The 16,645-nt window shown below is 51.2% G+C and overlaps 1 protein-coding gene across 1 annotated transcript in view; it reads left to right on the top strand.

The window, feature by feature from the left end:
* LHPP (phospholysine phosphohistidine inorganic pyrophosphate phosphatase) overlaps nucleotides 1–16,645 on the top strand; it is a 116,763-nt gene that overhangs the window by 13,673 nt on the left and 86,445 nt on the right. The window contains exons 2-5 of the mRNA XM_012642453.1: nucleotides 4,150–4,337; nucleotides 7,819–7,972; nucleotides 14,280–14,343; nucleotides 15,273–15,365. Of these exons, the coding sequence (XP_012497907.1) occupies nucleotides 4,150–4,337; nucleotides 7,819–7,972; nucleotides 14,280–14,343; nucleotides 15,273–15,365 (499 nt within the window). The remainder of the gene's footprint in view (nucleotides 1–4,149; nucleotides 4,338–7,818; nucleotides 7,973–14,279; nucleotides 14,344–15,272; nucleotides 15,366–16,645) is intronic.

Below are 16,645 nucleotides of genomic sequence, written 5' to 3'. Positions count from 1 at the left end.
TCTATCCATAGCGTCAGCCATTCAGGCCCCCCTGTTGTCACTCACCATTTCACACGTGCAGCCCACGCACCCCTCTCAGCTGCAGTCTGGGAGCCAAGCTGAGCCTGTGTTCCTGGGGCTGCTGGCCCTTACCCAGGGCCTAGGGTCTAGGGAAGTGCCAGCTGCCTTCACTGGCTGGTGGAGGGCCTGCCATGCCACCGCAGGGCTGTGAGCTTTGCTGCTTACAGGCCGAGTGGCCGTGGGCAGGTCCTGGCCTCCTGGGGCCTCTGTTTTTTGTCTCTAGAGTGGGGATACTGGTTCTTGCCTCCCAGGCCCGTTTACTCTGTCTGTGCACACATAGCGAGGGTCACCTGCGAGCCAGGCATCTGGCCCTGGGGACGTGTGTGAGGGACAACAGACACCTTGGGGCCTGAGGGCGGAATCAGATGGTGGATACTGAGGGGAGGCACCGTGCTCACCCAGAGGCAAGGCTCCGTATAGTGTTGCATTAATATTTTACAATTTTCATGGTAATAGTGAATACTTTTATTATTTTCAGTGATTTAGAATAAGGAAGAGACAGCCTGGGACAGGTCCTGGGGTCTGTGGTGGCACCAAAAGGGGGCTTGGTCTGGAGGCACCAAAGGACAGGACCCACAGGACTTGCCCGAGCATCTGCACTAGGTTTCTCAGGGACAGATCCTATCTCTAAACCCGTACTTGGTTTTAAGAGCATGTGCTTCGGATGAGCTTATGTGGGTGTTTCAGAGGAGACCGATGGCTCCAGTGTCCCGAAGTGAGTTTCATGATTTACTCATTTTTCACCCGTGCGAAGTTGTGTTTGGAATGACAGATGTGAGGCACTGTCATCGCGCTGTCACGCCGATTGTTCACTGTTCTGAGAAGGTCACATCATCATTCATTAGCAATAATTAGTCCCCTGGGACCCCCTGCACTTCTTCACTCAACTGCTCCATTAACTTGGGTGCGAATCGCACGTTCCAGGCGCCAATCAATGGAGATCTGCCCGTAATGCACAAGGTGACGCTATTAGTTACAATATATTAACTGCCTAATTTAAAAATAAAAACGCTATCTTTATGAAGGGCAATTAACCACTAAGTGTAATTGATAATTCATAAACCTCTGATTAGGAAAGACAAATAATAAGAAAGGAATGAATCACCCGGGCCATTGAAGAAGACATTGTCAGCCTCGCTGTCACTGCGTCGTCGGCAGATCTGCGGTTTCTTGCTAAATTGTACCTGTTGACTGGGCGGGCTGGGAGGGCCCAGAGGCTCATCCCAACACGGGAATGCGCGTTTTCACCACTGAAGCCGGGCTGTTTCTGTCAGGGCTTGTAAGGGGTCTGCAGGCTCAGGGACACCCTCCGGGAAGTAGCTGATGAGGTCATTTAGACTTTTGCATCAGTCAGTCATTCTGCAAACGTTTATGAAGGGCCTGGTGTGTGCCAAGCCCTGTGGGAAGCCCTGGGGATGCCGTGGAGAGCCGAACAGACCCCATGCCTGAACTCATGGTGCTCACAGGCCAGGGAGAAAGACAATAAACAAACGCATATATCAGGTGATTGGGGATACTGGCTAGTGTTATAAAGAAACACTGTGACAGAGATAGGGCAGGGGCATAGGCACCCAGGATAGTGGGAGGAGGGGGCACTGGCCTGAGACGTGCCACCTTCCTAGTTGCTGTTACCACAGATGGCCAAATTTGGAGTCCCCCCACTACCCCAGTAGTGGAGCGAGTGCCTGGCTCATCCCTGCCTCTCCACGGTCCTCCCCTCCTGCCCTCCCTTCCAGCCCCACCTTGCATGTTCCTCCAGCTGCCCGTTCTTCCTACCCCAGAGGGCGGGGCCCATGCACACCCACTCGCTGCAGTGGTGAGCTGTTCTTCCTGCCATCTCTTTGTCTTACCCTGCAAGTGCCCAGGTGGGCCTGGGTCTTCCAGGATGCCTTCTCTAAGACCCCACATTGGGTTGTGCTCTTTCCCCCGTCTGTGGGACACCAATTTCCTGTTCCTGACTCCACCGTAAGTAGAAATCAGCCCCTTCCCAAAGTCTCAGTCTCAGGAGGGGGAACAGAAAGCCCTTGGCATTTCTGGGATTCAGTTTCCTCACCTATAAAGTGGGATAAATTATGTTCTCATTGAGGTTGAGAGTGAGCTGAGTTGTTGGTTGCGTCTCACTTGCTCAAATGGAAGTTTCAGGCCTTAGTTCTGAGTAACTGGGTTGAATCTGTGTGTTGTTAATACCTCTGGATTCCTTTGACAAGCACGTACCTCCTCTCTGTGTGTTTCTTTTTAGAGACAGAGTCTCACTCTGTCACCCAGGCTGGAGTGCAATCATAGCTCACTGTGGCCTCGAACTCCTGGGTTCAAGCAATCCCCCTGCCTCAGCCTCCCAAGCAGTTGGGACTGCAGGCACGCGCCACCATGCCTGGCTAATTAAAAAAAATGTATTTTCGTAGACACGGGACCTTTCTATGTTGCCCAGGCTGGTCTCAAACTTGTGGGCTCAAGCAGTCCTCCCACCTTGGCCACCGAAAGTGCTGGGATTACAGATATGAGCTGCTGTACCTAGCCCTTATATGTGTATTGTTTATAAATTATAAACTATACATTTGAAACTGTTAATGTGTTGCTTAGATTATTCAAAATATACAACTTGAAAGGATGGGCGAAGAGTCAACACGTCTTCCTGCGTCTTTGGAGACCAGCGAAGTGTACGTGTTTAGGGATCTGCCTGAGAACAGTGCTGGGTGACAGGGCAGTCGGTTAATTTTACTAGGCTTTCTTAGAAGTGCCTCCCGGGACTTGCAGCCTGTTTTCTTTTCCGCGACTCCACACTGCAGCTCTGTGCAGATGCCACATGTGACCACTGCCTCGATGGGGCCGGGTTGTGTGATCTGGGTGAGGGAGTGAGTGGGGCCAGGTCTGGCCTGCCCCTGCCAGTCCTTTGGCACGCTGGTCCCCTGCTGGTCCCCTGCTGATGGGCTCCCGCCCTGTGGCCTCCTCCCCCTACTCAGATGCCCACTCACTGGCTCTCTCCCAGGGTCTGCTCTTCCTTCACCTCCTTGTATGCCCGCTGGAACCTTCTCTCCCTGAGCATCTTGGTGCCAGAGCTGCTTACCCAGGGAGGCCTTCCCCAACTGGCCTAACCCACCTGGTCGCCCTCTGTCTCTTCACCCTGCTAATACCCTGCATAGCACCTCTCCTTTCCCTTCTTTTGTGGACTTCCTTGTTCGGTGCCTGCCTCCTGCCCACCCTCCGACTGTGTCCTGGGGAACGGGGGCCTTGCCACGCTCATGGCTGCAGTCCCATGCCCTAGCCCAGGAATCACGTGTCGATGGGTGAATGCTGTCTCATTTGGGGCCTGTTCCGGCATCTGCTGTGTGGTTTGCGTTCCGAGAACTTGCCGACGTGTGGCTCCGGGGGGAAGGTGTCCCGTGAAGCCAGGTGGGGAGACGCTCGGTGCTGCTGGGGACCCACAGCATCTCAGGTTCCTGTTGCCTTAATGTTGGGTCGGGACAGGGTCGCTGTCTCGTCCGTCCATCCTGGAATAGTTCATGTCCCTGATGACTTCGGCAAGCCTTCTCTTCATCAATAGCGGTGGGGAGACAAACTGTGGTTTGGTCCCTCTGCTGGGCACTTTGGGAAAATATGGATCCGGAGTGAATGTGGCCGGACAGATGCAGCTCAGACGCAAGGCGGAAATGCCGAGTGTCGGGAAAGGTGCAGAGAAATAGCTGTGGACGTGCAGAGGTGTCCTCCAGCCAGGCTGAGGAGGACAGTGTGACGGAGGGGAGGTGCTGAGTGGGCTTGGGGGTGGGTAGAATTGCCACAGGTGCAGAGGCAACGTGTCCCAGGTAGAGGGACAGGCACAGACAGAGAAGGTCAGGTGGGGAACCTGGGGAGTCTCAAGTGTGTCAAGTCCAGTGAGGATGGGAAGGAGCGTGTGGGGTCATGGTGTGGGATCCCCTAAAAAAAGGGTCTGCTTCAGCTCAAAAACCCCAGCTTGAACACCCTGGGGTCGGTCAGGGTGACGTGGCCCAGGGCTCTACTGGTTGCCTGTGGAGTGCGTCTGTCTCTAGCTTCCTTCCCAGGGCCCCACACTCCACGTGCCGACAACTCCCTTGGCTTGTCGTCCCCCCACAGACTGAAGCGCTCCCACCTGAAGGTGAGATTCTGCACCAACGACTCGCAGAAGTCCCGGGGAGACCTGGTGGGGCTGCTTCGGCAGCTGGGATTCGACATCTCTGAGGACGAGGTGACCTCCCCAGCACCAGCCACCTGCCAGATCCTGAAGGAGCGAGGCCTGCGGCCACACCTGCTCATCCATGAAGGTAGGCCTGCCGGCCTGGGGCTTCATGGGGTGGAAGTTCCCGTTTTCCAGAGTGGGCCTGGGGAGGGGGCTTCCACTCTCAGCCGGGCCACTCACTGGCAAGGACGCAGAGGTAACACCTCTTGCTACCAGCACTCACAGGTGTGTGTGAGGTGCAGCAGAAGCCTCGTGGGGCTTCCTGCTGGGGGCTGGGGCTGAGTTAGAACCTCACTCCATCCATCCCCTGGCCTCACACAGGAGGGTTGTTAAAGCAGGTTCCAGATGACTCTAGGGAAGAAAACCCTAAGGCAGCTTTCCTTGATCTAGGATGAACTAAGGGGCCAGGGAATTGTCAAGGGGGAAAGTTCTAGCTCCTGTTGAGAGAGAGAAGGAATATGAATGAGAAGCTAGATCAGGGTCCAGAGCTTTCACAAGTCTGGCACCTGTAGCCTCCAACTATATTTGTGAAAACCAGCCCTGCTCTGTGGAGCAGTTTGCCTGTGGGAACAAGGTTTGCATCCTGATTTTAGCCTGAATGCAAGAAAAGAGCCCCTTTGACCCTCAGTGGTGAGTTTTTTGGTTTTTTTTTTGGTGGGGGGAGTGTAGAACAAAGCAGAAGGAATATTATCTGGTGCCTGCTGAATATTTAAAAAGAAGAGGCATTAGCGACACTTCAGAATTCAGGACCGACTTCTCTGTTGGTCCACTGAGCCTTCTTCCCTCCTCTGCACTTGATATTTTTATTTTTACAAACCACCGGGCAGAGGCAAGCATGCTTTTTTCCTTCCCAAGGCAAGAGTGGGGGCTCTTAAGAGGCGGAGTGTGCTCCCTGGAAGGCCCGAGTGCTGAATTCACAGCCCTGGCGCCAGTTAAGGGCGACATGCCCAGCCTTTAGAAATCTTGTTTCTCAAAATCCTTTCTCTGCAATCTAGGATCCCTGCCAACGTCTTTAGAACATGGTCTTCAAAGAAAGAAGATTTAAGAAAGAAATTCTCTCCTCCCGACCCCCCAGAAAAGGGTTGCTAGACCTGGGAGTGGGCTGGAAGCAGCAGGCAGGCGAGGGGAGTCAGCATTTGCTCAGCCAGCGAGTTGAACCAGCAGACGGCGAAGCCCCAGAGGGCTGGAGGGGCCGGTGCCCGTCCTCAGCTGCGATCCCGCGTCTGTGCTTTCAGCAAGTGTACCTGTGTTTGGGGATTTTTCTTCAAGATTTATTGTTGATGGATTTTCCCCCCAATGTTTTATTATGAGAATTTTCAAACATACAGCACAGCTCACAGAATTTTTACTTGGAATACTTTTATACCCATCACTTAGATTGTCAATGACACTTCATAATTGTCTTCACTCTGGATCTATCCATCCCTTCATCCATCTATCCATGTTATTTTGGGGTGCATTTCAAAGTAAATTGCAGACATTCATATACTTTCTCTAAATGCTTCAGCATGCTCTTCACTAGAGTTCAAGATTTGCTGACAGTTTCTTCTGTTGGTGTAAAATTTGCATACAGTGGAATGCACAGACCTCGAGTGTACCTTTGCTGAGTTTTGACAAACGCATACACCTGTGGAACCAGCCCCCACCAAGATCTAGACTGTCACCATCCCTGACAGTTCCCTGGTGCCCTTTCCAGTCAGTCCCCACCACAACCCCCAAGAAGCAACCATTATTTTGACTTTTTCCGGTATAAATCAGTTTACCTATTCTGGAATTCTATATAAATAGAATCATACAGTATATAATTGTGTTGGGACTCCCCAGCGCCACCCCGGGCTCACTGATTCGCTAGGACTCATAGGACTCAGCATTGCCGTTGCACTCACAGTTACGATTTATTACAGTGACAGAGGACAGACCAAACTCAGCATAGGGAGGAGACGCATGGGGCAAAGGCCAGGAGGAACCAGGCGGGAGCTTCCAGTTGTCCCCTCAAACTGGACTTGGACTGAGCCGCGCCCAGTTATCCCAGCAATGCTGTGTGACAACACATGGGAAGTGTTGGCAACTGGGAAGTCCCTGAAGCCTCGGTGTCCAGGGTTTTCACTAAGGGTCAGTCACGTAGGCATGAAGCTACTATGTGACTGACCTTAGCTACTCATTCCCCAGCCCCCCAGAGTTCAAACTGATAGAGCATCGCCCAGGGCTGCAGGCATACAACAAGAGATGTTTTCCATAAATCACGTAGTCAGCATAAACTATATGGTCAAATTGATACAGTTGGCCTAAGGCCTCAGGCCTACAAAGCCCCTCTTATCAGGTGGGATATTGCAAGGGCTCAGGGGTTATCTCTTGGGAGCCAGTCGAGGGCCAGTCCTGAAGATGGATCTTTGGAATGTGCAGGCTTTGAGCAACCCAGGCCTGCCGAGTTAACCCTGTCTTTCACAACAGCCTTTTGTGTAAGGCTCTTTCACCCAGCATAATGGTTTTGAGTCTCATTCATACTGTTGCATGTGTCAGCAGTTTTTTTCATTTTTATTGCAGAGTAGTAGTCCACGGAGTGAACATACCATGGTTTATTCATCCACATGTTGATGAGTATCTGGGTTCATCCTAGTTTTAGGCTATTGCGAATAAATCTGCTACGAACAATTCCTGTACAAGCCTTTTGGGTAAACACCTAGGAGTGGGATTGCTGGGTCACAGGGTGGTGTATATTTAGTTTCACAGAACACTGCCAGACGTTTTCCCAGAGGGGTTGCACTATTCGACACTCTCTCCATCTGTTGCAGCTGTTCGGTATCCTCACTGGCCCTTGGTGTTATCAGTCTTTTTAATTCTCACCATTCTGGTGGGCATGAAGTCGTATCTGATTGTGGTTACTTGAATTTTTTTAGTCCAGAAAGGTCAACGTCTAATACTAAGGGAGATGAGAGCATGTTTCTTCTAAGAACTGAACACATAAAGCCAATCAATGACTCTATCCTTGCGACTTTTCCTATTTTGATTTAAAATGAGGGTGAGGGGACAAAAAAGAAGGAGGAAGGACTTTCCTAAGGGAGCTGAAGACCTAGGCTGGTGGGGATGAATTCTGCTCCTTTTTCGAGGACATATGTGTGTTTACCTAAAATTTGTTGATGGCTCTTGTAGTTTGGGACCAGCAGTATCAACCCTCCAAGGGTTCTAAGCAGCCTCATTTCATCGTACTGCTGGGAATCTGTGTCCTCCAGGCAGATTTCCCTTCTTAGTTGCAAAGCTGTGGGTTTCCCGCCTGTAGTATTGAACTAAGGGAGCCGCTGGTGTTGGGATGGAGGGTCCTGGGAGTGATCTATCTTTCTCCTAATAAGCTCTCTAACTGCGGGGAGCCGGAACCCCCTCATCTGTAAAGTGGGAATAACACCTGTTCCTTGTCCATGTCTCATGGGAGTTGTGAGGATTGGAAAGAAATCGTGCATCTGAGAAAGGGGGAGGGCAGATGTGACAGACAAAAGGGTCTCTGGTGGGACTTGGGGGGCAGGCCGTGTCACCCCGGGGCTTGATCACACTCTCTCTCATTCTCTTTCCAGGAGTCCGCTCAGAATTTGATGAGATCGACACGTCCAACCCAAACTGTGTTGTAATTGCAGATGCAGCAGAAGGCTTTTCTTATCAAAACATGAATAAAGCCTTCCAGGTGCTCATGGAACTGGAAAATCCTGTGCTCATATCCCTGGGGAAAGGGTAAGTGGGCTGCAGGGAGAGTCGTTGCTTAGTGCTCTGGGTGATGCTTTGTGGCTGTCTGACTTACAGAATCAAGAGAGAAGGATACCAGAAACAGCAGGAAACGGAGTGTGGAGGGAGCACAGGTGACCTTCTCCCTCCTTCTCTTTTTCTTGCTTTTTCTCTTCATTTCTTCTTTCCTCTCCTTTAATTATTTCTTTAGGAAGTCGGAATACCCTGTCCTCAGGAGCCAGTTTATCAAGCTTCCATGTGGACCCTAGGCTAGAGCTGGGGTGGGGATCGGGATGTCACTGCAGATGGAGACCCCCTTGGAGGTCTCAGAGGCCAAGGGTTGATAGTCCCAAGTTTAGAGCAAAGAAGGAGAAGGTGCGTTTGCACAGGGTATAGCACAGGGTGTGGAATAATGGTCCCGAGGGGCACCTGAGTAGTGAAAAACAGGCTGAGGGCCTATGGGGTGCTCTGGTCTGTGCACTGCACATCTGTGGCTGCAGAGCACTCTCTCTGCAAAGTCGCTTTTGTGACCAGTGATTTTGTCTGGGCCTCTAGCACATGCCTCACCATCCGTTACTTTAAAGAAGCAGCATTGGTTATTGCCCTTAACATCTTTTCTTGCCACCAAGATATCACATGTTCATTGCGGAACAATTAGAAAATACAGATGAGCAAAAGAAGAAAAAAGTACTTTTAATGCTGCACAAGAAAAACAGCTGTCAACATTTTGGTATATGTCCTTCCAAGTGGTTTCCTGTGCAAATAGATATTACAGATGGATGCATTCACAGCATTGGTATCAAACTTGACCTTGTCTTTTCACCCGTTTTTTATCATTCACCAAACAACATTTGTGAATGACTTCCCAGGCGATAAGTGGTATCTCCACGGCACAGTTATCCACTGTGTGGATGTCCTGTAATTTTTAAAAACTGATCCCTGTTGATGGACATTTGGGTTGTTTCTGATTTTCTACCATAGTAAGGCTGTGATGAGGATCTCCGTGCATTTCAGATGATGTCCTCCAGGACAATTACAGAATGAGCATTTTTGAGGTTCTTGATACATGTTGTCAAGTTGCTTTCCAGAAAGCTAAGCAGATTGATTCCGTCCTCAGCAGAAGCAGCACTAGAATTTTAACATCACAGGCTCTTAAAGTTGCAAGACACTTTGGAGTCCCTATCCCAGTTTGTCATGCAGTGCGGGAATTCTGACGCCATCGCTCAAGATTTTCCAGCTTAGGTGTTTCTGACTGAGCACTCACTGCCTCTGCTTGCCCAGCAGGGCCAGCTAATGGACTAGACAAGGGAAGGGCTTTCTCTTTAGCCGCTGGCCATTGCTAAACACTTTATGTACTCCATCGTGCTTAATTCTGACCACAGCCCCGTGAGGTGTACGCAGGGTCATTGCTGTTTTGCAAGTGGGGGTGTTGAAGCATTGGGAGGTACATAAGCTGCCGTTCCCCAGCCAGTGAGTGCTAACAGGACCAGGAGTGCCACCTGGCCTGGCTGGCCCCAGAGTCTGTGCGTGTCACCACTAAGCGACATTCTAGAGCACATGTTTGGCCCACACAAATCTTTTTTTTGAGCCTGTGTTTAAAAATTGGGAGATTTTTACATAAAATATCCAGATTTCTGGATTCTTTTAAAGAATCAGAACATCTGACAGTATTGGGCCTCACATTCCTAGCACACACAGCGGCTTGGCTGGAGCCACTTTCTCATTAGTTCCAGTTCACCACAGACTCTGCCACTCCCTATTGTCCTCCAAGCTTCAGAGTCAGCTGCCATTTGTTGTTTTTTTCATAGTACAGAAATATTTCTTCATGCTATGTTTCTATGAAAAATAGGCAAGTGAAAAGATGTTTCAAGAAAGAAAAGAGAGTATGTATTTTTTTAGGAACTAAAAATTTCTGGTGTGTTTATCATACAAATAAAATGTGTCCTGTTTTAGTCAGGGTTTTCCAGAGAAACAGAAACCTACAGGATGTGAATATATAGATTGATTGATTATGGAGGCTTGGTAAGTCTAAAATCTGCAGGGTGGGGCTGGTAGGCTGGAGATTCAGGGAAGGTTGCAGTTGAACCCTAAGGCTTTCTACTGGTGGAATTCCTTCTTGCTCGGGGAGGTCAGGCTTTATTCTATTAGAGCCTTCAACTGCTTGGATGAGGCCCACCCACTGTCTGGAGGGTAATCTGCTTTGCTTATAGTCTGCCCATTTGAATGTTAATCTCTCCAAAAAACACCTTCACAGAAACATCCAGAATGATGTTTGACCACATATCTGGGCACTGTGGCCGAGCCAAGTTGACATGGAAAATTAACCATTGCAGTCCCTTTTTAAACTAACAACCATCTGCAATTTATGTCACCACTATGGAGCAAACCACAGAACCTGGTCTGGTTAACCCATTCACCTGGGCTTGGCCCTTCAGGCATTTGAGTTAACCAGTTACCAACCCTTCACTAGAGAACAAGCATAATTAAGAAGCTCAGTTGTAACTCATTCATGTTAAAACTATTTTCTTTAAAATTGTCTCATAATTATTAAAAGTCACTATTCCAGATGATAGGTTATAGTCAATGTGAGTATGCTGTTGAAAAAGAAAAAAAATGGAACCAGTTGCTTTCAGCTTTGTAATACTGCAGCAAGTTCAGTAGTAGGCAAGGGTTTGTTTAAAAAGAAAAGATTAGTGGGGTCTCTAGCTCACGAGGGTTCTGGGTGTTTAGAAACCAGAGGAAGGAACTGACAGCTTTCAGGCTGAGTCACAGCTTCTCAGGACAGCCAAAGAACCCGTGAAGAGCTACTGTCACCGTGCTGTCATTGGCTGGGGGTCGCCGCTGCTGAAGGCCTGTCCTCCACCGGAACAGGACTCAGGCCCAGCGGTGCCGGCGGAGGCGGCAGGAGCAGCGGGTGGAGGCGCCAGGGCAGAGTGTCCCCCTCCTGGAAACGGAGTGATTTACATTTGGCATCTGTTTGGACTCGAGAGTGGGAATTGGCTTTGTAATTTCTTCTGTCATGCTGCCCTCAGAAAATTAAGCTGTTTACGTGACAGACTCTGGAAGGTTAATGGCTCTTCTGGGAAAGGTCAAGTGGTCATTTTGAAGGGAGGCTGTGCTGAATAATCGGAAATGGCAGAAGAATAAAGCATAAAATCGGGTCTGACTCCTCCTCCTGGTGAGCCCCTCTCTTCCCAGCGTCCACAGCTTCCCCTTGGTGGCTGGACCGTGCAGGTCCTGCCCCGGCTGCCTTGGCTATGTCATGCCAGCAACACAGGACAAACACACACCTCCAGCGTGTGGAAATAACCTGGGCCTTTATATTTAAAAAATCTGTGCTTGTATTTACCATCTGAAGAGAAGCCCGAGTACGTGGCTGTATTTCCTTTATCTCTAAAAAAATGTTTTCAGCGGCCAGTTGGCCTCAGGGCACCTTTTTCTTTTCCTGAATGAGTAAGAAACAAAGAAAAATATTCTGGGCACTATAAAAACAAGCCCAGATTCAGTTAAAAAAAGAAATACTGAAGTTTCTAATTTTGATTTCTGGAAGTCAGTGTTGTCTTTGGACTCTGAAGATTAGCACAGCAAAGGCGAGGTTTTGATTGTGTATTTTAAGTTGCATGTTCAGTTTTTTCCTCCCATTCAGGACTAAACTTAAACGTAAGAAAGTCCAGGCCTCTTTCACTTTAGAAGAGACTCCAGGGAATGTGAGGCCGGCAGAAGCGGGGCCATGGGTCTCCTCGGGAGGATTCCCAGCAACGAGAGGCGGGTGTCTGGGCCCACCCAGCCTCCGTCTCCAGGCGGCCCCCTGGCAGCGCAGGGACAGGAGTCTGGGCCCAGCAGCTCCCAGAATCCTTAGCTCCAAACAGAGCTGTACCTGTTGCAACAGGGTGGTTTGGTTTTTTTAGTTCTCCTGTTTCTGGGTAAGCATTTCCTGTGCTGGGTATATACTTCCGTCACCTGTCCTCCGTCCAGGGCTTCTCTACACAGCATGTCCTTAGGGAGGCCCTCCCCGGCCCCTCGTGCCTTCCTTCTTCCCCTCACTCAGGTGGGCTCGAGGAGATGCAGGTCGTGGCTCTGAGGGCCCGTGGAAGGGCCTGCCTGGGGCGGCGTGGCCCACCGTGTACTGAGCAGGAAGCTCCAGGTGATTCCAAGGGGCTCCCCGGGCCTGGACGCTCCCATTCCCCTTCCTCGTAGCTGGGCGACCTCCTCACCCTTCAGGTCTCAGCTTTATATTTCCTGAGACACCTCTTCTGTCCCCTGTCCCCAGCACGTGCCTCGCCCTACGTTAGCAGAGTGCTGCAGAGCACGGGCTTCCACTGTCATCGCCCATGTGTGTTTGTGGGCTTGTCAGCTTCCCCACTAGACTGTGAGTGTCTGGGGAACAGCCTGGGTCTGGGAGTGTCCCCGAGTCCTGCAAAGGGCCTGTGGAACAGCTGTGCCCTGGGGGACTGAGTTCACATGGCCCAGCGCAGGCCTCAGGACCTGGCATCTCCCTCGCCTTCTTGGCCATACTGTGACATATTCCATTCACGGTCTCCTTAAAACTCTGGGCCCATAAGGAAATCACCATCCCAGAGTAGCTTGTTGTTGAAATGGGAAAAATAAAAGGAAACACTTTTTTGAGTCTATATAAATGCAAGATATAGGTCTGGATTCTGGATTTAAGACATGAAATTAGGGATGTCTAAGCCTGTGTTTTGGGGTCACTCACTCTGTGAGTACGTGCAGTGTCCCAGCCAGCCTGTGTCCTTGTGGCGTGGCCCAGAGCACAGAGCTCAGAGGCTGGGGGCAGGCCTGGAGTTCACTGAGAGACCCACGGGGGATGCCCACTCCTTCGACAAACGGACTCCAGGCTCCAAAGCCCCCGATGGGGAAGGTGGCAGGGACCCAGGCCTTGGCAAGGCCAGGATTTGGCAGAAGCCCTGCAGCCCAGCCAGGAAGCTACTGAGGGGGACAGCAGGGAATGCAGTGGGGCAAGTGGCTGATCCCTCCTGAGCAGCTGGGCGGACAGCACAGCCTCCTATAGCTTGAAGGCTGTAGGTGGGGCAGAAAGGGACAGCAGGGTCCCCAGGAGTGGCAGAGCTAGAGGGAGGGCACAGCCCCAGGGCGGCTCCCAGGGAACTGAGTCCTAACACTTCAGATGGGCACACAACGCAGCTCAACGGCTCAAGTTGGAAAGACCTGTGCTTGTTTTTCTTCCCCTAGCTCTTACTTTCTTGCCTGTATCTCTGCCTGAGTGAATAGTTATTAATCTTTTTTGAGCAGTTTCTGCATGCTAGGCATCATGTTGAGAGCTTTGCATACATTGTTTTGTTCAAGCTTCACAACAATCCATGAGTTAGGTGTAGTTTGTTGTTTGTTTTGCCCATTTTACAGATTAGGAAACTGAGGCCCACGGCGATCAAGCAACCTAAAGTCATCAGAAGGCAGAGAGAGGATTTGGATGCTGAAGTCAGCATGCTTCTCTGCCCTTCCCTCAGGTTCTCTGCACACGTGCTTTCTCAGTGTCCCCCAGATCCAACGGGCACAGCAGGAGGAGAAGGGAAAGAGATGTGATGGATGACAAGATATTTTAATAATTCTGAGCACCAGCTCCCCCTCTTTTTATTCTTGGGTTTCAGCAAATCCTGTCTTTAGAGAGGCTCAGGTTAAACCACCTTCTCCCCTCCTGTGGTCAGGTGGCTTTGCTCAGAGAGAACCGGGCTTGCTGCCCCGTGTGTTGAGGGCCTTGAGGCTCATGCAACGTGGACATGGGGTGGCCCAGGCAGTGGCGGCTAGGGTGCAGCCTAGCGGTGGAGCCAGCCTACACACTCACAAGGGACCGTCTTGAGAAAGGAATGCTCGTGCGAGCTGAGACAGGAAGAAATCGCTGTCTTCTCATAAAAGCATCTGGCGCCTGTGAAGCCGGCACCTCGCTTGACCCCCGGCTAATAGGGGATGGGGCGGGGTGCTGTGGAACTAATGGAGTTCTCTTCTGCAGGCAGCAATCGGGGTTAATTATTAGCAATTAGGGGTTCGCCACATGCTCTGCGGACCTGCTGTTCCTTTCCAGAACACAGGTCACTTGTCTTTCTCTGTGTTGGCAACTGCTGCCATCTGCCCCAGGGACCCCCGTTGGTCATTGCAGGGGGGTTCCCACGAGGCTGCCAGCCGGGGCCTGTTCTGACTGAACAAATGATGGCGTCCCTGCAGCTGCCGGCCCACTGTGCTCCCATGTCCCTGTTGCCCCGGCCTCCGTCGGTCACTCCCAGCAGGCATCTGGACTGACCCTCGGCCCTGGCTCAGCTCCCGTGTCCCTTCTGCTCTCTTCTAGACGCTATTACAAGGAGACCTCTGGCCTGATGCTGGACGTCGGTGCCTACGTGAAGGCGCTCGAGGTACTTGTCCTGGTTCTGTTCTGAGCCCTCTTCGGATCTCAGGGCACCTGAGATGTTTCTGGTCTTTCTGGAGAAGAGGGGTGCTTAGTGTATGAAGGGCTTCTGTGTTTCTAAGTTGGCCCTCCTACTTGGGGCTCCCCGGCGCTGGGCCCCTCACCTGCCTCGTTGTCACCCTGCCCTCCCTCCCTCTTGTCTGGTGGCACAGCTCTCACCACCCATGCTGACCCTGCCGGCTCTCCCCGTGTGCTCTCTGCTGCTCTCCTCTCGGACTCACAGCTTCTGTACCTGCGCGGACCACCCTGGCCTCTCCCCTGCCCCTGGCCATCTGTAGCACCTCAAGCTCGATGTGTCCTAACTGGACTCCTTCCTGGTGTCCCCGTCAGTGTCCAAGGCCATCCATGATCAGGCTGTCAGACGGGGCTCCCCATGGTCCACTCTGACCCACAGCCCATCAGCTGCCCCAGCCAGGGTCTCATGCCGCAGTTCAGCCTCGTGTCACGTCCCCTCCTCACAACTGCGGTGGCTCCTGCCTGCCTGCACTTGGGGTAGGGAGGGAGGGAGCCCTGGACCTCTCTGTCCCGGGAGGGCCTGTGACAGAGCTGGGTGTGGGGGTGGGGCAGGAGGGGCAAGAGAATAGAAGTGCATCTGAGCAAGCAGACGAGCACTGGCCTCCTGGCCCTTGGCAGGCCTTGGCTCTGCCAGCTCTTGGCCTTGGAGTGAGTGGCGGGGGCCCAGCATTGGGTATGCCATGCGTCCCAGGCAGCCCATTGTGGATGCCCTTGCCTAAGGAGGGCATTTCTCAAAACACGGCACCCAGCCTCTTCAAGGGCTCTGACCCTTGAGGCACATTTGGGACAGTCTTCTCTGGGTTGGGCACACACCTGTTCCTTGATCCCAAACCCGCACCGTGTCCTTCTCTCTCTTCCTAGTATGCCTGTGGCATTGAAGCCGAGGTGGTGGGGAAACCTTCTCCTGAGTTCTTCAAGGCTGCCCTGCAAGCCATCGGCGTGGAAGCCCACCAGGTAGGTCGGCGCCTCGCAAGGCGAGCGTGTGGGGGCAGCCCGTGGGTTCCAGGTTTCAGGCAGCCTGTGCGGTTGGCCGGGAGGCCGAGCGTGGGCCCCCCACGGGAGCAGAGAAGGTCCACTGAGTGCTTTCAGCCTGTTAAATTAGTGTCAGTGTGAGAGCGAGAAACAGAAATGCCTGTGGCTTTTTCTAAGTGACTTTTTGCTGCTTCTCTGGAAGGATAAGAATTGATAGGTCCTATCAGTGTATTAAAAAATAATTTTTTGGATAAACAACATAACAGCAAGATTACAATAATATGCCACCTTTATACTGTGAGTATTTTGGGGACAGATTGCCTTCCCAACTTTTAAATCATAAAAAGAAAAAAAAAACAGTTATGATTTTGTCCACAGCTGCCGCCCACCCCTGAAATTTTCCAATTTCTCCACATCCTTGCAAATACTTGTTATTTTCTAGGTGTTTTTTTTTATTATTATTACATGAACATCTTGGCGGGTATGAAGTAGTATCCCATTGTGGTTTTGATTTGCATTTCCTAGCAGATGATGATGCTGAGCATCTTTTTATGTGCTTTTTGGCCATCATTAGGGTTTTTTTTTTTTTTTTTAAACAAGAGTCTCACTGTGTTGCCTGGGCTAGAGTGCCGTGGCGTCATCTTAGCTTACAGCAACCTCAAACTCCTGGGCTCAAGCGATCCTTCTGCCTCAGCCTCCCGAGTAGCTGGGACTACAGGCATGCACCACCATGCCCGGCTAGTTTTTTCTATATATTTTTAGTTGTCCAATTAATTTCTTTCTATTTTTAGTAGAGACGGGGTCTCGCTCTTGCTCAGGCTGGTTTCTAACTCCTGAGCTCAAACAATCCTCCCGCCTCGGCCTCCCAGAGAGCTAGGATTACAGGCGTGAGCCACCGCGCCCGGCCCATTAGAGGTTTATGTTCTAAAATGACCGCATTTTTTGAAAGGCATACTACAGTAAGAAAGGATAGCAGGGCGTAGTGGCTCACACCTGTGGTCCCAGCTATTATACTTGGGAGGGAGAGGCAGGAGGATTGTTTGAGCCCAGGAGTTTGAGGTTGCAATGAGTATGTGATGCCACTGCACTGTAGCCTAGGCAAAAGAGCAAGACTTTGTTCCCCACCTCCCCAAAAGTAGAGTGAAGCTCTGACAAGTGCTACAACATGGATGAACTAGAATGGGCAAGTCCATAGAGACAGAAAGCAGATTAGTGGTTGCCAGGACTGGGGACACAGGGGAATGAGGGGTCCTGCTTCATGG

Source organism: Propithecus coquereli, unplaced genomic scaffold (genome assembly GCF_000956105.1).
Source record: "Propithecus coquereli isolate 6110/MARCELLA unplaced genomic scaffold, Pcoq_1.0 Scaffold179, whole genome shotgun sequence".
Taxonomy (NCBI): Eukaryota; Metazoa; Chordata; class Mammalia; order Primates; family Indriidae; genus Propithecus; species Propithecus coquereli.
Note: the sequence above shows the minus strand (reverse complement) of the source record. Positions and strands in the feature narration are given on the sequence as shown.